Source organism: Numenius arquata, chromosome 6 (assembly GCF_964106895.1).
Source record: "Numenius arquata chromosome 6, bNumArq3.hap1.1, whole genome shotgun sequence".
NCBI classification, from domain to species: Eukaryota; Metazoa; Chordata; class Aves; order Charadriiformes; family Scolopacidae; genus Numenius; species Numenius arquata.
In genome coordinates, this window is record NC_133581.1 from 24863855 (window position 1) to 24887391 (window position 23537).

The following is a 23537-nucleotide window of genomic DNA, read 5'->3' on the forward strand; positions in this document are numbered from 1 at the left end:
AACAGATTTTCCCAAAAGCCAACATCTAAGTACAGTTGTCACTAACAAACGTGCTACTTGTACAGGCTATTCCCTTGCCCACCAAACGGCAACTACAGGTACACTATCTCTGAATGTTAGAAATGTTCTACCAACCTGTTCTGACACAGCTTGTTCCTCTTGGTAGCTGCAGGCTGAGGCCAGACAACATGTGCAATACCCACACTAATTGGCTGAGGGGCAGACAAGGTTATCTGATGTGTTAAAAGAGGCTGCGGTATCATTGAATTGTAATGGGTGCCCTGGGTAATCATCTTCCTGAGGAAAAATAAAGGCAGTTTTAAATTGCAAGTCATTTGCATCGCATCCGTAGATCTTGTTAAACCAAAGCCATTAAGGTATTGCACAAAAATACGTGGACTTACCCCCAGTCTCCAAGCCTCTGTGGGCCAGCCACAGGATCAGAGGCCAGAGATGTAGCAGGAGCTGCCACTGGCGCTACTTGCTGCCACGCAGGAACCAGTATTTGCTGGGTCTGATTCGACCACGTCTGTTGTGAAAGCAGAGAAGATTTCACGACGCAAAGAACGACTGAATTGACGCTAGCCGCTTGTAGTTCAGCACAAGACAGAAGAGGGACTGTTACAGAACTCTACGGGGCAAAAAATACTTACCAACTAATAACAAAACAAGCAAGGGTTTTACTTTAAAGTAAGCCAACCTGAGAAAGGATTCCTGCTCGAATCTGTAGTGGCTGAATTGCGTGGGCTTGGGTCACCAACGGAACTGCATTATCCACCCTCAGGGAGAAGCTGGTGGGTTTACTATGGTTTGTAGGAATTCCTGCCAGGGAAAAAAACACACACCCAAGCTCTAAGCAAAACACTGGTCCTGCATATATTTTCTGAGCAGAACGCAAACATAAAGGCTAATTTTACAACATTTTACTATTTTTTTTTCTTGACGTGTTTTTGATCTAATTGCATAATTTAGACTTTAAAAACAAATAAATCAACACCTAAAAGATTTTTACTCTATTACGTATCTGCACAAATATTTGGTGCTGTCATTTCCAGAAAGCACTGCCAACAGCTACTATTTGGAAAGAGACTACTAGAAAGCGGAACGACTTTGGCAGAAAGTTCTGCAAAGCTAAGCATTTCACTCTTTATCACAAATTACATTAAAAGAATTTGAAAGGAAGCAGACAAAAGTAAGCAGGAACTGAATTTCAAAGCTTCTCATAGCTGACTCCTGCACATCTCACGCTCTGTATTTCCAGCTAGCTGAAACCCATCCCTCTTAACTCTTAGAGCTGGCAACGCCACATCTATAAAGCCCCTATTTGTTACCAATGCTTTTATAGGAAGCAATGTAAAATTTTCTGTCTAGGCCATCAGATTGCAGTAGAATCCATAATCCTATCCCTCCTTTCACCAAAATAATGCAAACCGTAGCACTGTTGGCATATTAGCACAAGAGCATAACAGGAAAAAGATGCATCTCATGCTCTCTACAGATTGTCACAGGGAACTAACCGACATAAAGCAACGCTGCAACATTTACTACTGATAATAATTTTTAAGATAAAAATGTTAAACTAAAATGAAAGAGGAATTTTTTTCAACCAATACTGCAACAGACAGCCATGCTAGAAGAAAATACAGGCTAGGTAAATATACTAATTTCATCTTCTAACTGCACTTCGCGTCTCGTGCTTTAGTCAAAGACTAAGCAATGGGTGTTTGGTGGTGACCGCTAAAGAACTACTAAACTAAAGATTAAAAGTGGGGCTTTTTAAAAAAATCTTTACAATAAAGGATGAAAGAAAATCTTCATTCGATGTAATTCTCTCATGCCGTAACACAATACTAAGTTATAACCATGCACTCCAAAGCTTTTAATTTTGAAATACTGTTGACTAATTTTTTCCATACAGCCATCTAGAACAGCAACATCTTAACTCTGCCAGAAGTAGCGAGCTTTAGCACTCCAGATATTCGACAGAGCAGCCGAGCAGGGAAACCTTGAAGCAGTGCCAGATACCATTAATATCCCTTTCCCTCTGTGCCAGCAACTCAACTTGTCACCTATGTGATGAAAACAATATATTGCCTTCATTCAAGCTGTAGCAGAACTTAAATTGGGAAATTTATCGTCATACTAAGAATACAGTGTACAGATCACAGATAAAGTGTTTGCCTGTATTGTTTCCGTTTCTATAATCGCTTTATTCATCTGGGTATAATCAAAACAGTAGGGTTTTTAAAATATGGACTATCACATTGTGTAAAGCACATATACAATTTAAATAGGAAATTACTTAGCAATACTAAGTGCTCAGAAGGAAATCTGTATGAAGCTATGCATTTAGCTCGTACAGCCTCTGACACTCCACATGGTGAGTACTCAGAGCTTTCATGAGCTTCCAGAACCCAAGATAGATGCGGCAGCCACAAATAACGTTACTGATAAAGTCTGCTCTATCAGAGATAAAGACTTCCTGGGCTCTAAGTTTAGCTTAAAACTGTTTAGGGTTTTGTTTGGTTTGGGGGTAGGTTTTTTTTTTCCAGAGTGAATCTAGTGTCATTTGTCTAACTTCAAATCGTGGAGGGAGGTCTATGGTGGAGTCTGAAAGTCGTTCTTAAAAAAAAAACCCTACTTCCTATAAACTCCATCATTTCAAGATCTGATCTCAACACAAAGCTGAACGACACCAAGACAGATAAACTGCATCTTTAGAGACAAAGACTACAATCGAGAAGGCACAACAAAACCAAACAAGAAACCCAAACAAACCACCACAACCGAACCAACAAATCAAAGCCTAACGCACACAGTCACCAAAAAAGAAACAAAGAAACCACACCACCAAAAAAACCTACCACAACACTGATATTCCCCCCGACTTTCTTGTTTCCTCTCAAATTTTATTTCAGAATACCCTCCTTTCTTGCTTCAGCTTCCACATTGTGTCCCTCTATTTTATCCAAGATATACATACATGTATATATACACGTTGGGGCTGGGAGAGGAATATGAAAATGGGCTCTGGATTTTCTGCAGATGCTGATTTGTTTTTTCTTTCACAAAAGTGCAATCTGACTCGCATGCTAATTTTTTCATGACATAATTAAGTTCTATAAATATATAGCTTAAGTGGTATAATAGAAAACTCAAATACTGGTAACCGACAGACAGTAACACTCATATTTCAGGAACTGTAAAATTAAACATACCTTGAAGAGTTGGAGGACATATAATCAACGCCTGTTGGAAAACATCACTGCAACCAAACTGAGCAGTTCCTGCCTGCAGTGGTATCCCTTGGTGCAAAACTGAATGGGCAGATGCAGTTAATGCCTATGGGAACAGATTCAATACAGGCAACATTACAACTGTGAATCTAAACCTCTCACACGCTTCTCCCAACAGCTTACATAATAAACAACTAAAATAACATAAAAATTAACGTTTCAAATACATTTCACAGGAAGTAATCTCCTTTGGCCACCGGAGGGCACTACAATACAGCACTGCTTTGCTATGGCAACGCCAGTTTGTAACTTAATTTTGAAACACTGAATTCTAAATGGTTTGTTTGTTTGTTTGTTTAAAAAAACATTAGGCAAAAATGAGAGGAAAAGAAGATTTTGTCACTTAGTAGATGTATTTTTTCAGTTATGAAACTAATTAGAAACTGCGTTAATGGAATTTATAATTTTTTAAAAATGTGGTTTTACCTGACTTCTTACTGGACCAATTTTGGTAAAGCTCGCAGTCAGATTAGCTGCACCGCCTGAGGCAACTGGTCTCATAAGTGATGTTTTATTGCGATTACTTGAGTCATACAAATTTGATCTGCATTTGCAAACATCCATGATATGAAAACAGGACTTCACTCTATCAAAACAGGAAAATAAGTTGCTTTATTTAGAATTTCATGTTGTTAAAATGTATAAAACAATTCCCCAGAGCAAGAAAAAAAAAAAAAAGTTCAAAGCCCACAGTTTGGTTTCACAGAACGGCACCACAGACAGACGTAGAGAAAAGAAATATTGCTGTTACTATGTTCACATCAAGCCTTTGTAATGCGTATTTTAAAATCAAGAAAAATACCACTATTTCCTGCTCCTTGTATCTAACACCATTTTCTAACAATTGCGTAGAAGCAGAAAGGACAGTTAACTAAATGGATGGAAAGCTCTTTCTTTCAGTGAAATGCTTGCCCTTTAGGCAATCCACAGTGAAATACGCAATTCCAGAACTGCAAGAAAACGTTCAATATATTCCGTATTAACCAATGCATAAAAGGAAGCTATCTGAGACTTTCATCTCAAGAGGAAATGTCCACCCTAGCTCTCAATGACTGACAGGAAGTAAGGCTCTTCATACTTCCAAAAATCAAGCCCAAGTTTCTGCAGTGCTGGAATTTTATCAACCAGGCATATAAATAATAACTTAGAAATATATCGCTCTCAAATGTTACTTTCAGAAAAAAACCCACAGTTATTCCAAGTTTCCTTGACCAAGCAGATGTGTCTAATACTGCAAGCACTTGAAATAATTCTCTAAGACTTTACAAAAATGACAAGAGATTTTTCTCTCTGATAGCAGATGAAACACCACTATCATACACATGGATCACTACAATGGAGATGTAAAAAAAATAATTTTTATGTGCTACATACTGGTTGCTATGAGGAAAATCGAGGAGGTGCTTCATGGTAACAAAAGAATGGTTCAGGGTCTCGGCTGGAGTGATTCTTAAATCAGCATCGATCAGCAACATTTTCTTCAACAGACTGACAAATTCCCTCCTATCTGCCTTCTCTGCCAACAGGTCACTTCCTTCCAAATCCATCACCATGTTCACCTGGAGTTGAACAAAACAGACAGATAAAAGACACGCATATTGGTTTAACTCTTTGTTATTGCTTTCTGCTATAAAATACTAATATTCAATGATTTTATCACGTGGGGCACGGTGAATTTACTAGTTTATCCCTGCACAGTTGGCTTGGAATTGGTGACTTTTTTCTGCACACACACTACTCCCCTTGCATGTACACGCGTGCACACACACACACACACACACCCCAATTAAAAACCCCTGAAGGCTTTATTTTAGTCTGGGATTCGGAATTTCAAAAGTAAGATTTGGGATAAAGATATTTATATGGTCTAACTTAAACTACAGAGGTAGTCCTCAAAAAAGAATTTCAAACGTTATTAATGCCAACCTTGTGAAAAAATTTGAATCTCTGTTCAGGATATGGCAGAGAATAAAAACTTTCCTTTTATTATTGACTAGAGAGCTATAAAGCTAAAGAGAAGTGCGGAAACAAGTTGTTTTTTTAAAAAGGTAAAAAATAATTATATTGATAATTATATTGTTAAGATAGCAGAATTATACTGGAAATTATATAGTTAAGATAGCAGGATCCATATGCATTCTTTTTTTACCCAGAATGGCAGATCAGACAGAAGAGAAAGTATACATTATACATAAGAGGGTTCCTCCCACCACAAGGACAAGTACCATTGTTTAACACAAGCAATGACAAAGGAAGATCTTTATAAAATCCCCAAGGATTGACATAGCTATAGACATCTTCCTTAGAGCAAAATACAGAGAAAAATGGAGATATACAATAAATAACATACTAAAAGGTGTTTATTTTGAACTAGTGGAATGTTTTAAAAATCATACATTCCTTTTGCAAAGGAAGAATGGTTTAATACTTACATGCACTATATCATCCAAACTGTTGAAAATATACTTTCTGGCCTCTTTAGACTTCATACCTGTCTCTGCCTCGTGTTCTTCCAATGTCTCAAAAAATAAAAGGAAAACTGAGCTTAGAAGTTGACAATGAAGGACACTTAAAGCTACAAAGTAACTTTACATATTTATTGGTCTAATAAATCTAGTGGGTTTTTTTAAAAATAATTAATATTTCAATTGTATATTTGTACGCTGCTTTGCTGACTACTTTCATTTTCTAAATTGAAATACAAAAAATACTGAATTTCATGTCTGAGTGACCACAGTACTGGATTACAATAGGTGGTTTATAAATCTCACAGGAAGTGCTGAAAGCCTAGCAAAACACTGTTTAATCAAACTCTGCCATGTGCTTATATTTTTATATATCACAGGTTTTCTATTACTTGTATTTTACACGTTTCCTCAAACTCAGACTTTTAACTCCGAACAGCAGCAACATCATATCACTGTAAAAAAATAAAACAAAAACCAGGCAGGTTCTGTTCAATTTCTCTTTGCTTTCTCTTTCGTTATTTTTATACTTTTGCTCATTTGCATACACAACAGTAGGTGTAAGTACTTTAAATACTGAAGTATGAAACAAACAAACAAATCCCAGAGAATGAATCACCTATCAGTGATTTATGAGCTGGAATACCACTTTCTGTTACATTTTTCCTCCTTCAACACAGACAGCACCAAGAGGCAGGTTTTGTTTTAAGAGTCCATGTTGCAGGAGGTAAGGCAGGACTGCTGGGAAAAAAAATTTTTAACATACACATTACAGAAATGTTACCAAAATTAACTTTGACAAAAACTGCAAGTAAAAACCAACGGCCCATACCAAAACTCCTTTCTTCCCCCCCAAACAGCATTTAGTCCGCTGTGAGAGATTTAACCTCTGGAAGGGAACAACTTCTGAAAACGGGGAGGGCTGTTTGCATCAAGAACAGACGTAAACTGTCGCCTAACGATCAACCGGCCGAAAAAGCAGAAAACTGGAATAATCAAGAGGGTGTAATTGGAGAATCCTTACATAAGCGGAGGTGGCAGCGTTCCGGCCGGGCAGCACCGGCCCCGGCTGCTTGGCCCAACGCGCGCCAGGGATTTACCCAGTTACTGCGAAAAGTTACGCAATGCGTGCTTTGAGCTCCTCAGCTGTTTGTTACTGAAGTTTTAAGTCAACTGTAACTGTGTCCTGACCCCCCCAAAACCCTCTGTAAATTTGGTGAAGCAGCACCACGAAGTAGTACAATTTTAAAAATAAAATAAAAAAATATTTGCATAAGAAGTTAAAGCTTTGCTTATGGCCAGTGTGCAATAATGCTGCTTAGAGCGTGCAGACCATAAAAGTACAGTTTTAAAATTTTGTCTGCGTTTGTTGTAATGCAGCTTTCAGCCAACAAAGACAGTTTTAGCACGAGATCTGAAGAAAATGAGCTGTACACAGTCATATTGTCTCTTAATTCCTTTTCTCCTACAAACTTGTGGTCCTGAAGCCAGTTTTGAACAAATTTTGACAGAGCAGTTCAGGCCTCAGAGAAAAATTCTTTAAAGTGGCGTTAAAAGCCGTGCCTAAGCAAGAGAAGAACCAAAACAATAACTTATTTAGCACCTCTGGAGATAAAAGGCTTAATTTGAATTCAAGGCTCTCCCCCCACCTGGCAGCCACGCACTGGACGCCCGGCACCACCCAGTCTGGCAGCTGGACCAGAGCTGCCCGCGGGGCAGCCGTCGGGGTGGAATGGTGGGAATGAGCTCAGAGAGCTGGTTTGGGGGATGGGAAAAATGGAAGCGGGAACTGATAAAAACAAAACAAAAAAAAAACCCAAAAAAAAAACCAACACAGGAGATGTGGAAGGGAGCTAACAGTATCATAGTGAATCTTGGCTTCTCTGCTCACAAAACAATACACTGTTTTCTACTATATTATACCGTTTACCTTTAATCTCCAACTAGAATATGGTGCATCCGTTTCTCTACGGAAAAACCTTGCAGTTTTCGTTCCCATGCTTAACAACTGCTCTCCTGGCAAACCTTGAGTCTGTGAAATGTAACGAATCTGAGGAAGGAAGAAGAAAAAACAAAAAAAAAGGGAAATAATTTACCTCTGATTTTCAAAATCTGATCCACATAGCCAAAAACTTGTCATTTCATTGAAAAAGTGGCAAAATGAACCACCCTCAGAGCACTGTAGCTCGACAACTACATCATACAAAGGAGAGAAACCTAACACTGAGCGCTTGATACTGTGCTCTCCATCTCCCAGAGAAAGCCATACATAAACAAACCTCTGAAGTGACCTATATAAGCAAGCTTTTAAAGTTCAGTGACAGAAATGAGGAGCTGGGGAGAGTGGCTGTCAGTACCTCCTCAAACCTTTCCAATCCTAAATGTAGTATTTTCATTCTAAACAGGAAAATTAGTAGGAGTGCTTTGCTTGCGTACAGAAGTTTGATGATTTTTTTTTATTTTTTTTTTGGCGTACTCTTATTATACAATGCTATAAAAATCCTTCCCGTTTGCTGTTTCCAGTGTATCAGTCTTTTACACGTCTGACACACCTGCATTTCAAGCCAATGTTCCACTTGGAAAGGGAGCGTGTGTACAACCTCTAGGCATCCAGGAAAAGATACTGTCCTCGTCTCAGAAAATCTGTTACTGATGCAATGGGAATGGACTGGCTTTATGCCTGAAACGGTCAGATGCACTTTTCCACTGGAATAATTAACATGCACTTATTTTAAAAGATAATTTACTATGCATTTTTCATTACTTTTCTTATATAGTTGATGACACAAACTGTTACTTAAAATAGTTAAAATTCAAGGCATCAACAGAAATCTGTTGAAAGAATACAGTATGATGTGTTTTTAATTAGCGTGCATGTGCATGCAATGCTAACTCCCTGTACCAGGGGGGAGATATCCCAGAAGTAATGCTTCTTTAAAAATTAAAAAAACACCTTCAAGAAAGATTAATTGGAAGAATAATTGACAATAAAACTGAGCTTATTGCAGGTTGGGATGGAGGGAGTATGGATTCCAGCAGCCAAGGCTGAAGGACTGAGGGGAGCGAGGGCTGATGGGCACCGGTCAGGGTCCCGTGCCACACATCTCCATGGAGGGGCTGCTGGTGTGGGCCAGCCCCTGGAAAAGGTGGAGCAGCCAGGGAATAAGAGAAAGAAGGGAGGAAAGGAAAAAAATCAAACAGAGAGAGAGGTGAAATACACCGAACCAGTGTACCATTTCGGTGAAATACCACCGAACTGGGAGGTAAGATGAATTCAATAAAAGACAGAGGACCTGAGAGCTAGGAGCACCTGGGAAGAGAAAACCTGATGGGCAGTAGAGAGGGAAGGTACAGGCAAGGCTTCTGCCAAAGTATAAGTGACAGAAAAAAGTGGGGAGGAACTAAATGCAATGTTGCCAACTTTTGGTATTTGGTATCCTGCATAATTCCCTACATCAGAGACTAAAGAGAATCCCACTCTAACCAGAACTCTTTCTAGATCATTTAGTTGTTTTCTAAGCCCACAATAAAGTCTTGGAAATTAGGGGGGGAAAGACAATGCATTTATTCAAAAATTTAGCAGTTAAGCACCTGTGCCTGTTTTTAATGTGTATTAAAGCTCAGAAGACATGGCTATTTTCCACTGAGAAGTACAGCTGTTACTGGATATAATCACAAATGAATATAATAACTAAGTGCTTTCTTTCAAGGGCTAGCATGTTGGTTGCCACATGCCAGGGGGAAATGCAGCACAAAGCCCTTGCCTGTTTGCTTATTTGGTGACACACACCATGTAGCAGGAGGAAAGGAGCTTCCTTGGGAGCCATCTCCTACGACTGCTGTACTCGTGTACACTGAGGAAAACCCTGAATCAAATTTCTCTGAAGCAAGTTTTGCAAACCTACTTGGTAAGGCTGACTGAAGTAAGGTAACTCCTGCTGGTGCAGAGGAGGTTACGGCTCCTCTTCCACCACGACTTCTCTGACTTGAAGATCAGAAAAGTTGCTAGATGAGTTATTAATTGTTAATGAGTTACTGATGCTTCCAGCAAACTTGAATGATATGTCAGTCTTTAACTAAATGTCTTTTAAACTCAGTATTCACTTGTAAAGCAAGCAGAAAATCTTACGAGCACCAAGATTAACCCCCAACCCATGCATGTGGATGGAGCACAGCACCTTGGAAGGTGGCTGTCTTTGGGGACAATGCTGTTTACTTGCACTGTCCGGCAGTATCTAGAGGTCAAGTCTTGTTGGCCCTGGGCCTACAACAGCAAAAAACAAGTGATACGCTGTCATAAGGACCTGGCTGTCTAAAACTGATAAAAGATGAGCCAACGATCACTATGAAGGTAGGTGCTCTGTGCACTGTACTGAACTGCCTTCATCTGCCTGGGTTTTGTACACAACAAGATGGCTGCAGTGCAGCGGGGGAAAGAAGGTCTTTTCTTTTCAAATGAGATTCTGTATTAGCCTGAAAAAACATCCTCATAATCATGAGACTGAGCTTTACACTGTTCTGGCTCTCTGTACAAAAGTCAGAGGCTCACAGCTATGTAAGCCCGTTGGCACACGTTAACAGCCTGGGCTGCTGCCATCGTGACAAATCACAAGTTAATTTGAGGAAAGAGTTGGGACACGGGCACTATTCTCCACCATTCAAATGCCTACTGCACCGTAACAGACTGAAGATGTGGTCCAAAGCCACATTCCACATCCATAAGCAGCATCTGCCTGTATGTGAGGCCATGATCAGAAGACCATGAACTGGGCTTCCAGGTCTTCCTCACCTGCAGCAGCATCCCTTTTAACAGCTATTTAACAGCAGTATGGGGTCAAAATGAAAGCAATTCTGGAAGTTACATATTTTGGCACTTTTTTTGAAAGTCCAGATCTTCTCCTGCATTTTCTTTCAAAATAAGAAGTAAATAAATTTGCCAGGTTCTTGGAATTACAGATTCTTTCAAAAAAAAAAAAAGCCTTCACTTTTTCCTTGAAGAACATAATGAATTAGATGGCTGTTAGTAGTTTCCTCTTTCGTTCTCTATTTTGTTCTCTCTACAGCCATACCCTGCACAAAGGTCTTCTAAATGCATCAAGGACTCAACCCACGTTCCACTCATAGCTTACTTCCTACCCATGACACACTGAATTTTTTGTAAATTAAGGAAACTGAAATATGAACTATTACCAAAATCAACACAAAAATCAATATATCCCCTGACAGTGGTTTTAACAAAAGCATTTTTAGAAAATTAGGTCTGCTCTGTAAGCACAGGGAGCCAAAAGCCCGCTACATGCAGATCAGGATTTGAATAAGCTGAACAACATGCTGGAGGAACTGCCCCTAAACTGAACAGTGAATCAAAGATGTGTAAATTAGGAACAAGCCAGTGCTGTCACATCTGGGATTTTCAGGAGATTTCTTCACTTTTAAAGATAAAATAGGGATAGTGACTCTGACAGGGATAGTCAATGCTGATTATATTCCTTCCAAATTTCCACATTATGCTAGAAAATTAAAGGCTTCTCTCTGAGTGTTTTAAACAGAAAATGTTCTACACCTTTCATTAGAAACAACTTTTTTTTTTCAAGTCAGCTCACTAATGCCAATGGTGTCAGTAGTTGAAAACTCCTGACAGCTTCAACAGCTTTAAGCTTTACCATTGCGTATATACAGTATTATTGCAACAGTTGATCCTTGTTCCTCATGAAGTATAGGCTCTCAAATCTCTGAGCTATGCTGGATTTGCAGAAAGCATGAGGAAGTATTCAGAAAGCAACTAATCCTGACATCTGAGCAGACATTCCAGAGTCAACCCCGTTCATGGCAAGCAAAAGAGAGATTACAATGCAATGATAGTAGCCACAAACTTTGACTTCCATCAGAAAAAGCAGCTTCAATACTAACATTTATTTTGCAAGATAGGAAAAAAAAAAAAAAAGAAGAAGAAAAATTGAACTTTAATTCAGAAAAGCAGCACAATATACAGTTTGGTCTAGAAAGAGGTTTTTAGGACAATCAGTAAGACTAAATTAAAAGCATTGAACAGACTTGAAGAAATGCTACTTAATGGGGGATGCTATTAACATTTGAAATCCTGGATTTAACGATCTGAAATTCTTAAATTGCAGAAAGTGTGCATATGCTTGTGAAATTTATTCTACTACCTGGTCATATTCCAGTGCTCCTGGGTACAGTGGCCATCCAAGAAACAGCTCTGCAATCACACACCCTAACGACCACATGTCTATGGCTTCACAAAACGGCAATCCCAGTATGATCTCTGGTGCTCTGCAAATTAAACATGGTTACTGAATTTTTCCCTTAGGAAAAAAAGGTAATTCAACAATTCAACATGACAAAAAACCCTCCGAAATCTGTTATTTGAAAACACAGGCTAATTATTTCAACAAAATCATAACATCGGAAATCGCATTTTTCTTTCTCTAGATAATCCATGGTAGAATTTTGCAGCTCTGAGATGTTTGGTTTTTTTCCCCTACAAGTATCAGTTTGCTACGTACATCAAAATAATTGATATGCCAGAAAAACAGAGTGTCACTGACTCGAAATTTTTTTATTTCCTCCAGTATGTCCCCCAAATGATTTGTCCACTCAGTGTCATATGCCTGTAACTATGTTCTAAACTCAATACAGTCATTTATCTCAAAAATAAACAAAAAGTTTAATTTGAAAATACACTAGTACACTTCCCAACTGGACAGTACACTTAAAGCTATTTAAAATATCAATTTAATTACATAACTTCAAATCCCCTAATGCACTCAAATCAGTTCAACGGGATCAATTTTTAAATCACTTAAATGAAACTGTTGCACTCACTAAAGAGACCAGGTCTCATTTTTCACCTAAAACAAATGTGAATTATTTAACTAACAGCATTTGAATTTATTTCTGTTCTCAAGAACCAGAAAAATTGGTATTGACACAACTGCTAAAGGGGCTTTCAACATTTCTGTTCACGTGGAACAAAACTCAAGTATTTCACAGATACCCATTTTAATTGCATTTGTTTTTTTTAAACCTTCCCTCCCAGTTCATTCAAGCTATTAACAAAAGGAAAAAGAATTAAAATACATCTGCTTGCTAATACAGAAAGACGCCCAGAGACATAAAGCAAAGCATCACACTATAAAGTGATTTACTTTTAAAAAAAGACAATCTGTTGTCAGCTTAATATGCCACAGAACAGCAGGATTCAACTGACCAGGTAACACGCTGGTGGCGAAAATTGCTATTTCTCACCTGCGTAAAAGCTTAAAAATCTTACACTTCAGCACATGCTGCTGTATCATATTGACATTCCACATACAAAACAGAATCTCTGACCACAGTAAATTCCTACATATCTCATTTATCTTCTCCTCTGACATTTACCTTTATCAAAATAATCTTTAATTCACCAAAATGTACAGGATTGGGAACAAATTCCTATGTTCATGCTACACTGGGACAGAGAAACTATTCTGTAGTATACAGTAGACCAAGAGCTGAAGCATCTCCATCCCTTTTCATGAGAAGTAGTTGGCAGAAGCTGTACGTAGACATACTCCAAGCTCCAAGGATGCCCATTCACCATCGGGGAAGGACTCCTGATGCTCTGCCCCATCCCTGACCAGTGAAACCTCCCAGGCCTCTGCCACAGGGAAAATCTGAGACTTTCCACAGATAAGAAAGCCTACAGGGCAGGATATTCTGTTAAATATTTACAGACTTTCCATTGATGCCAGTGTTTCAGTTCTTCCCATCCTTCTCACAAACTGTTTCGGATGCGATTATATGAAGGATAAATCTTGTCACACTGGGGGTGAAACTGGAGAGTCTCAGTTTTCCACTGCCTTCAGAGATTTGATTACAATAAACTTCTAGGGATCTAACTTGACGTATTTATGTAATGCGGGATCATGACATTGCAGTAAGTATTAGCTAGTTCTGTTATCCGAGAAATAGATTTAATATATCTAGATGCCACCAGACTAGAAATAGCCGTAAGAAACGTCTGCCTTCAGCCGCTGGCTGGGTGCCAGCCTGCGTACGGTTGTTACAGATCTCTGTTAAAATACGCTTCCTTTTGTTTTATCATGTTACAGCTCTGAATAGTTAATGAATATACACACAGCCTATGGATATAGGGGCTTTAACAAATGCTTCTGCTAAAATAAGCTCTTTAAAACCTCATACATTTACTCAACAGTTAATATGTGCACTGTATAAAAATAGTCGCAGTCGGTCGGTCTGTCGCTTGTCTCTTTTGAGGGACAGGATTGCAAATAAAAGAAGGATAAAGGTAGATATGATGACAAAAAAATATAAAAAGAACGTTTACTGTATTTCACAATATAGTAATTTGTTAGTTTTTCATGGGTACCAAGTTGCTCTGCGATACCAACAGAAGAGCTACCAAGTCAAAGGAAAAGGGGTGTATTTAAGGAGAGGCAAGAGCAGTGCTCCACAATTCCCAACACCTGACCTACCACCCAGAAAGAAAGAGGAAATAAATGTCCTCCAAAACAGGGCTACCTGCACCTTACCACAGTACAGTGAATAAAAATAATTTTCAGGCTACCTTAAAGTGAGGAAGGTGAAGAGCTGCTGCTCCACAGAGATGCCAAATTCCCTGCTTTTCAGGTTCAGTGTCTCCTACCATGGCCTCATGCTGGTCCTTAAAATGGAGCAACCCTCCCACAGCAGACAAAGTTACAAGAGAACTTGTATTGGGTTTAATTACGTTTAGATTGGTTTTAATCAGCTCAAATATTTTGTTTTACAATTTTTACAAACTGTTTAAAAATTTTTTTAATGTTATGCTCAAAAGAACCTTCTTTTTCCTTTCCACTTCTCTTAAACTTTCAGTTAAAAAGCTATTTGGACAACTGGGGAGGAAAGGGTTAAAGAGGAGGCAGTAATTCTTCAATTTTATTTTTTATTTTTAAGATGATCCACAGCTCTTTTTTCATGTAAGAAATATTTTTACATACAGCTTAAAAAGAAGGTATTTGCTTTCCTAACTATAACCATAGACATTAAATTAAGTGGTAGGAACTCCAAATGTCCCAACACAGTCACTTTAACATCAAATTACTCAAAAAAGACTGTAACTTAGTACTTCTATCTCTCAAAACAACACCACACACACACTATTGCTTGGTATCTACTGCAGACGACAAGATGCTCCCCAACTTAGTAAATACCATCTGTTTTCCAGACATCAACAAGGAGAATTTTCTAAACTTAAGAATACCAAATCTTACTTAAACGTACTTAAATGAAATTAAAAGCAATATTTTACACAATAAGCATCTATTTCCTTCTTATCCGTGTTAATTCCTTATCGATGTTAATTAAACATTAATTTCTTATAAATATTAATTAAACATTAATTAAAAAAATTAACAGAAAACTTCATTTAGAATTTGAAATGCAATACCACTACACCGTAAAGATGCACTTTATTAAGCAACTGTTCCTAGATTAACACATCTGAAATCCTCCTTTCTCACTTGATGCAGCACAGCTCAATTCAACTCTCTTGAGTCAGACTTATCAATTGGAAATATCTAAAATGATGAAAGACAAACAAATATTTATTTCAGCTGCTTGTTTGGATAGTCACATTTCTAGTTACTACATCACAGACAGTGAATATAGATGTCATACTATAGGTTTTTGTAAGCTTACGAGGAAAGAAACCGCACAATTTGTTCTGTTAACTTGCTTAAAGACCAGAACGTTTCATAAAATAATTTAGCTTCAGCATGTCAGCCAGCCTAGAATGAAGCAACAAAATACACACATTTGAAGAAAAGTGAAATAATTCCTTGATGGAGAGCTAAAAAACAAACAAGCAAACAACCAAAAACTACACAAAAATCAAAACCTTAGCATAGTAACAGAAAAATTCTTCCAACCTTTACACTAGGGGAACAAAGAATAAAGAGCAAGAATTAGCCATATTAAAAAAATAAGTCATGACAAAAAGCATAAGAAGTCAAGCCATTTGAAATGATCACTACCTAGAAGTCCTCTGTCAGAAATCCAACTTAGAACAAAAGGTACATGAAAAAGCTAAAACCCAACAGTTAATGTACATAATAACAACTGAAGAACAGCATAAAACAATAAAACTAACAACTTTCTGGAACTGCTAACTTTACAAAAAATTCTGGTGAATGCACAAATAATTTCGCAAAGATGTTCCCACTGGGGGTCCTGTAACAATTATACATAGCCCCTCACACATCAAGGAAATGAGATTAAAGACTGCACAAATTTTTATTTCTATTTCCCTTCTGGCAGTATAAAAGGGTCAATGTATCTACTGCCTACCACATGCCATTGTTTTATTTATTGACCACCAAGTTTCCACTCTCCAGATGAGAGAAGACTATATAAATAGCCGTCCTCCCCTCATGGCTCCCACTCATTTCAGCACATCCATGTGATTTCTCTCCAAGACCAAAACCCTTAGCCACCACCTATACCAACTTTCACGCCAGAAGCGGAAGGGAACAGTGCCTATGAGGAACACAGAGCTACTTCCCCTCCCCCAAGGTGCTACTGCCTACTCCAAAGATGCTGGGCATTGGGAATGCTGGTATATCCTTGGTAGTTTTACCTCTTCATTATAGGTTTTGCAGTAAAATTCCTTTCAAACAGGCACATAAACCTTATCAAGCCATTTTGACTTTGCAATTTAAAACACATCGAGTAAGAATTTTAATACTGTTTCTCCATAATTTTTCACTGCTGTATATTCATATAGTTGAAGGTAACTGCAGACAGCGTCTCTAATATTAGCATGCAACACAAAATTTATACTATTCTCATATAAGACAAACATTGCTACCCCTAATTACCACTGTTTATTGTGACAATGCTTACTACTTCATCTGCTCAGGATACAGCACACTGTTGTCGTTATAATGAATACTTATGCAAAGATGTCGTCAAAAGGGTAGCATCTTTATCTTTTTTTTTATTGATGACTTGTTCAAAGCCATCCGATAGATCAAAAGAACTCACGTAAATGAATCCAATTGGCAAGAGTTATAGTCAAAAACCCAAGAATAACAGTTTTTCCCCCCACTACCATTAACCATTACCAGCATAACACAAGCATATACTTCATAAAAGAAATAACCAGATATGGGTTGTGATGTGTGCAACTCTTCTTCTAAAGAAAGGAGGTCTAAGATAAAGATCAGATGCAGTGAAGAAGTTAATGAGAGATGGTAATGGGCATTCTAAAAAGTATTCTGACATACAATTAATTTTCTTCACTACCGGTATTCATCATGAATGTGTTGGATTGCAGACCTTTCTTAAGAGATCTGCAAGAACACAGGAAAGGCTCTAGGCTAGAGGGATCCAAACCAAGGTTGGCAATACTCAGGAAAAAAAATGCACAAGCAAGTACCCTTCAATAATCTGAATGATGGAATGGGAATGAACCATGTAATGACAAAACCTGGATGATGAAGGATATAAAGAACAGTTGGTTTGCTAATGCATTTCTCATGGACTTCACAAGGATTTTCAAATATGCAATTAGATCAACACAATGACAGGCAGTAGACCATACATGGCATATAGTAAACCATGGTGAAAATTAATGTACATTATTCCTTCATTAATTAAATTATCCATAAGAATTATTAGGTTATAAATTAACCAACATTCCAATGGAAAAAAAAAAGGTAGACAATTTACAGATTACTTGAGAAAAATATCTTATAATTGGGAGCAAAAATAACCAGGATATTGGTATTTATTTTTAAAGGACAAAGACATAACAAAAAATATTATGCCTCGTATAAAACTAGTGATATTCCCTCACCTTGAATAGTGTGTGTTCACTTTTGAATTCTGTGTTCAGTTTTGGTCACCCCCATCTGAAAAAGGATACATCAAATAGAACAGACGCAAAGAAGGACAATATAAATTAAAGACTTGAAGAGACTTCGGTACAAGAAGAAACCCTGGTTACAACTATAAAGCTTCAGGAAAGAATGAAAGATCAGTAACATTACTCAAATTATATATAAAATAATGGAAGAGAAGCAGCCAGGTGTTTCTAGTGCTCTGACTCACTATAGAAAACCAAGGAAACCCCCGCTCCTTTTGAGATTAAAGACTGATGTAAATATAAAAGTGAGGTTTTTTTAAAGCCAGAATACAATTAGCGTTTGAATCATGGGCTACTGTTGAGGTAAAAATATTAAGAGTATTTAAGAATGGATCAACAGAAAAATTATCCACAATGGCTGTAGATTAAACAGTGAGGTTCATACCAAAGTACAATAAAAACAGTCATCAGCTGTGTAGAGCTGGAAGAAAGTTGCATCAAAAGACACTGAAGTGCAACCTTCTGCTATGCTAAATTTTCTCCAGTGACAAAATACTAGAACACACAAAACACGGATTGGATAGCACATGTATCCATAGCGTATGTATTGCTCACTTCCTACATATTAAAATCACTATTGTTGCACAAAGATAAGACTTACTCAAGCAAATCCCTTGATCCAAACTAAAAAGTGTCTACAATCTTCTTCATGGTCAGAATAATTTTTATTCATAATGCCATTTCATTAGAATAAGAATTATGTCAATAAAATTTATAGAAGTCTTTTAAAAAGTCGTGTTACAGAGAAGATGTTCACTTGAGTGATTTTTTTCTCAAGAACATTTCAATAGTTGAATTGTCTCTTGCTTTTAAGCCCATTGAGATGTTATAATACAGATCGGTAATGTCATGCATTAACGTACATTTGGTCTTTGAAATGGAAGTATGGTAGACTATGCCAGACAACGAGCTATCCTCCTGATCCTTTGAAAGGATTGTTGCTGTAAGTCTATAATGCAGTTTTGCATTATAGATTTACATTCACAATCCTGTCTTTTCTTGTACAGTTTTCTAGTGTTCTTTTAACTTTGCTAAGATTAGGCATTAGAAAGTACATAACTAGCAAATTCTGATTTATTGGGTTTGGGTTTTGTTGGTTTTTTTTAAACTCTAAGAAGGTAAGAGGATTTAAACTGAAAGTAAAAATGCAAGTGCTCATGGAAACATTAGTTAAGCTGGACACAAGCATCTCTGTCTTTGAGGTGGCAGGAAAGAATCAAAAATATCGCTTTGTAATTTACAGCTATGTCACCATATATCATAAAACACAGGGAGAACAAATATGTTCAAGAAGATATGAGAGGTTATCCCCTCATTCATAACTTCATTCCTCCTTTGAAGGAGTTTGGTGCGGTACCAGACCCTCACGTGCCAAGTGATAGTGAAGACAGGAGGAAATGAGTCACCGTATCTCCTGTAAACTTCTAAGGCCATGGTACTGCTGTGGTGGTGTCCACAGTGCTGCGCAAAAGGAATTCTCATTTCCTGGCAGAAAAAAACTTCATTTTAGCGAAATAAAACTTTTTCATAGAACTACACCACGTCCAATGGCTAGAAAAGCCCTACTTAACACCACAGCCTTCCACTGTTATATATAATGTACCAGACCGACATGCAGCTGCTGCTTTAACTTTGAACCCTGATCTGACCTTCAAAAGGAGATAGGGTTTAAAAACCTTATACAGAGAGTAGCCCAAATACATAACTACTTACAAAAAGAAGCAATCACTGCAGAAAGAGTTAATTTGAACATAGGGCTCACAACTAAAGGGGGAGAAAAAAAGACAACAGGAAATCAAACCAGACAAATAACAAATAAATCTTAGGTAATTTCATCAAATAAAACAAAATTACAAGCAAACTATGCTAGAACTCTTTCCTGATACTGGAAGAGTTTTGTTTTGAAAGAGCCATCCCAAATTTTAACCTAATACACCTTCTCTTACCACTTATGAGAAGTACTAAAGATTATTTAGTTACTCCTTGCTGATTTTTTTCAGCTGAGAATAATAAAATAAGAAGTGATTTCAACAGATTCTTTTCCACTTATTCACTATCTCTAGTGAAATAAGATACTGATTTTATTAAAACCAGAAGATGTTTATGCTTCTGCCTTTTCATTATTCTGTTTCTCCTTAGAAAGACTGCAACATACCAAGTGATTTATTCATGTACTTGATACGATAAGCAGTTTTTGAATTACATGAAAATTAAGCAAAGTAGATACTGATGTAGCAATATAATGAAGAAAATTGTGTACAGAGAAACTATTCAGATGCTTTATTGGTAAATAACGTCTGCAACTGAATGCATTTTATTTACTTTTTGGATAGCAAAGTGTCAATATTCAAAGCACCAAATTAGGTTACTTACCGATATCTGCATTTTGACAATATCCTTCATGTACTTTGCACTTGTGTGCTCTACCCCTGTAACACTGAAACCACCTTGCAGTGCTTTATCCTTGAGAGCCAGCGGTCGCAAGAGATGCTCTCAGGGACGCTGGCTCTGCCCTGCCCTGCAGCGGGGAGCGTGCTCTGCTTAAACGCCGTGCTCCGCTCCTACCCACAACCTCAAAGCGGGGAATGAGGCACGCTGTTCGGATGGCACACCGAAGTCATCCATGACAGGTAACTCCCTTCTTCTCTAACAGGTGAGTTTCTTCATCTCCTGCCTTCCTGCAGAGTACACAGCTGCGTGCGCAGCCTCCCAAACCCTGACCCGGAGTACAGGGAGTTATAGGCTGTTACAGGGGCCTATGTATGTGTATAAATGTCTAAATTCTTGTTTCGCATGTCTCTTACTAGAAAGACCTAGACACCTTTTCTTCTGCAGTTTTGCAAGCAGTCATACTAATTTCCCAAGCTGCAGTAACAGCCTACGCATTTAATTTAATGAGACTGTCTCTATGCTATAGTGTGGTTTTCCTGACATGCCTCTCTATGTGCTACAACCGCCTTTGGGTTTTTGGTGTTTTTCCTCTCCTTTTCTTTTCTTTTCTTTGGGGCAAGGGGGAGGGACAGATGGGAAAAAAAAAAAAAAAAAAAAAAAGAAAGAAACAACACCTAGAAAATGAAAACATTCAAAATCTTGTGCCAAAACAAAACCCCAGGTTGAGCTGGTGAACTGTCCAGATTATTTTTGAAGAAAACCTATCTTGAAACTATCTCGCTTGGAATCGAGATAGAAGTCAGGGCAAGCACAGGTAACTGTGGAAGACCATGCAGTGGGGCAGCTGGCAACCACAAACTGGCCTCCACCTGAGGAGAGGATCAAACACTAGCAAGAATTTCCAGCTCTAAACAAGCGTAAGAGAAAAATGAGAACAGCACTGTGTGGGAGACAAAGTCCTCCTGAATCAGAGATGCCAGATCTTAATTCCACCCCACTTTGCTTCGTTAGCACTGATTTTGTGGGAATATCAACTTCTAACTCTATAAGGGTCTGCATGGACTTGCAGTGGCCCAACACACCAGCTGAAGAACAGGTAGGGAATTTCTACAAACGAGTCATAAGCAGGGCATCACTTGCTTGTAGCATCCTCATCAAGAATAGGAAGACCTTGTAAGTCAGTTTTGTCTGAAGGCTTCTTGTGCTTTCACATCTGATGACAACACTCCTGCATCTGAGCAGAGAGTACAAAGTCACGCGTGGTCCTAAAGAAGCGAGCAGCTTGATCCTGCTCTAACAACCCTACCAAAGGACTCCCACCAGACACAAAGGAATGGAAAGAGGTATCAGTTTCTGATATGACTGATTAGCATGGGGGTTTCTCACTTATTTGTATTTAAATGGATTCTTGCTTTGGCATAGTTCAGGTAAGATACCACAGAGCACAAGGATATGGCTGTTATGTCAAGAATCACGTGAATCATAACATATTACTTTATATTAGCTAGCTACAACTAAAACCAAAACCAAACAAGGCCAAAGGAAAATCTGCCCTGAAGACACAAGGGAAAATTCCTTTTATTCTGCAGCAACACTTGCAAAAGAGTTTTCTCTCCACCACAGGCCTGCCTGCTGCAGGTCTGCAGCTCAGCCACGAGAGCTCAAGAAACCAGGAAATTATTTGAAATCATTTTCTAGCATACATCTGTTGCACAACAGTTCTTCAGGTAGGCATCCTGAGGCATACCGCACGAGAAAGGAACACCCCATATAGATACCTGAGAAGGTAAGAAAATCTGCTTACATCCTTGTCCATTGTGAAAAGGTTTATTTTTTTTTTTTATTGCTGATGTCTCGCCCATCTGGATGATGCAAAGTGATATTCTGATGAAATTTTGCAATTCAGACTGATAAATTTTGACTTTAAATTACATTGTTTTAATTATAGAAAGCTCACCAAAAATAAAAACAATTGTTCCTGAACAGGCAGAGCGATGTCACATCATTCATCTCTCTCAGACCTCCAGATCATTCTGTATTCCTATGAACTAGAATGTTTATCTTATTTACCTTCCTAATAATGTTCTACATAGCATTGGAATAAGGCTTTCACAGTTTACTATCCTGACTTGTAGACTGAAAGTTGTTGCCCATGACACAATCCTGCCCTCAAAGAAAACATGTCAGAAGAAAAAAAAAAAAAAAAGGAATTTTTAATTTTAGAAAAATATCGGTATTTTCATTGCAGAATATTTATGTAGTGATAGTGGATTATAAAAATATTGTCAAATTGAGAATTAAACACTGACAACATGACATCAGGGTTTCATTTTAAAAAGAGAAACAAGCAAAAGAGAAATTAACATTTAAAAAGAATCACATTGGATTAACAGAGACATTTGATCAATTCAAATATTCAAAGGATACACAAAAAAAAAGTAGTGTCTAGCAAAAAGTCAACTACTGATGCCTTAGCTCCACATAGGAGATTCGTGTCCTGTTCACTAAGTAAATGTAACACCAGAATACATTTTACTTTGGATATTTCCCTATATAAAGTATTATCTAATCACTTAATAGCTATGTCAGCTGCTGAATGGAAAAAAAATAATAGAAACGTTACAAGAAAGTTATGAGAGAAAACAAACAGAGCAGCAACTGGGGCAGGTGGGTTAACATACGTGAAATTAAATCTGCTTTCTCAAGGTTACACTAGTAGAGACTTTTTGGTTAACAAAATTAGATTTAAATACTTCTATGTTTGAAATCTACTGCTAGATTCATAGCCAACAGATATGTGTCTGGCACAGTGTTTTATTGGAATCTGTTGCTTCCATACAACAATGCAGAAAAATAAACATACAGTACACACCAACGTTGAACAACCTTAATTCTGATTTGTATGCTGCTGTAGTTATTTATGATGCACTGGCAAATGAACTGACTGGCTGACCCGGGGAGTTTTTCCCATACAAATTTCTATGATTAGATCCCTGGCGTAAACATGACACCACCAGAACAAGTTGCATCCTTACCCATGGTTCAGTGATCCCACTAACATAATCATGGGGAAATACTGAAGAGCCTAAGCTTTAGGGGCACTATGAAAAATCATCTGTCAACATTAAGACAAAACTAAGAAATTACATTAGAAAATGTAAAAGCTTAGTTTTTTCCCTCTCTGATGAATCAAACCTATGGACTGCTAGCGAGGAAAGTTACACGAGTCTATTTTGGTAGGCTAGGCTGTAAGACTTCAGCCTTCCACTATGTCACATCACCTGCTTGCCACTGCACTGCTGAAAGAATCCATATGCAATGGTCCCTCCACGTGTTTCGCCCCAGCCTTGAATCCCACCAGTACCAGTCTGCTGGTTTTTCCATTTTTTGCTCTCCTTAGGTACTTTTTCCTCTCTGTTTTTTTCCTGTTTTTCCTTCCCTGGTATCCTGTTTTAA

The 23537-nt window shown here is 38.0% G+C and overlaps 1 protein-coding gene across 1 annotated transcript in view; it reads right to left on the reverse strand.

Annotated features, from left to right (window-relative positions):
• Nucleotides 1-23537, reverse strand: part of HIPK3 (homeodomain interacting protein kinase 3) — a 76280-nt gene that overhangs the window by 11100 nt on the left and 41643 nt on the right. The window contains exons 3-11 of the mRNA XM_074150049.1: nt 11932-12055; nt 7692-7811; nt 5729-5815; nt 4671-4855; nt 3723-3882; nt 3219-3342; nt 701-822; nt 405-529; nt 136-297 (exon numbers count right to left, since the gene is read on the reverse strand). Coding sequence (XP_074006150.1) covers nt 136-297; nt 405-529; nt 701-822; nt 3219-3342; nt 3723-3882; nt 4671-4855; nt 5729-5815; nt 7692-7811; nt 11932-12055 — 1209 coding nt within the window. The remainder of the gene's footprint in view (nt 1-135; nt 298-404; nt 530-700; nt 823-3218; nt 3343-3722; nt 3883-4670; nt 4856-5728; nt 5816-7691; nt 7812-11931; nt 12056-23537) is intronic.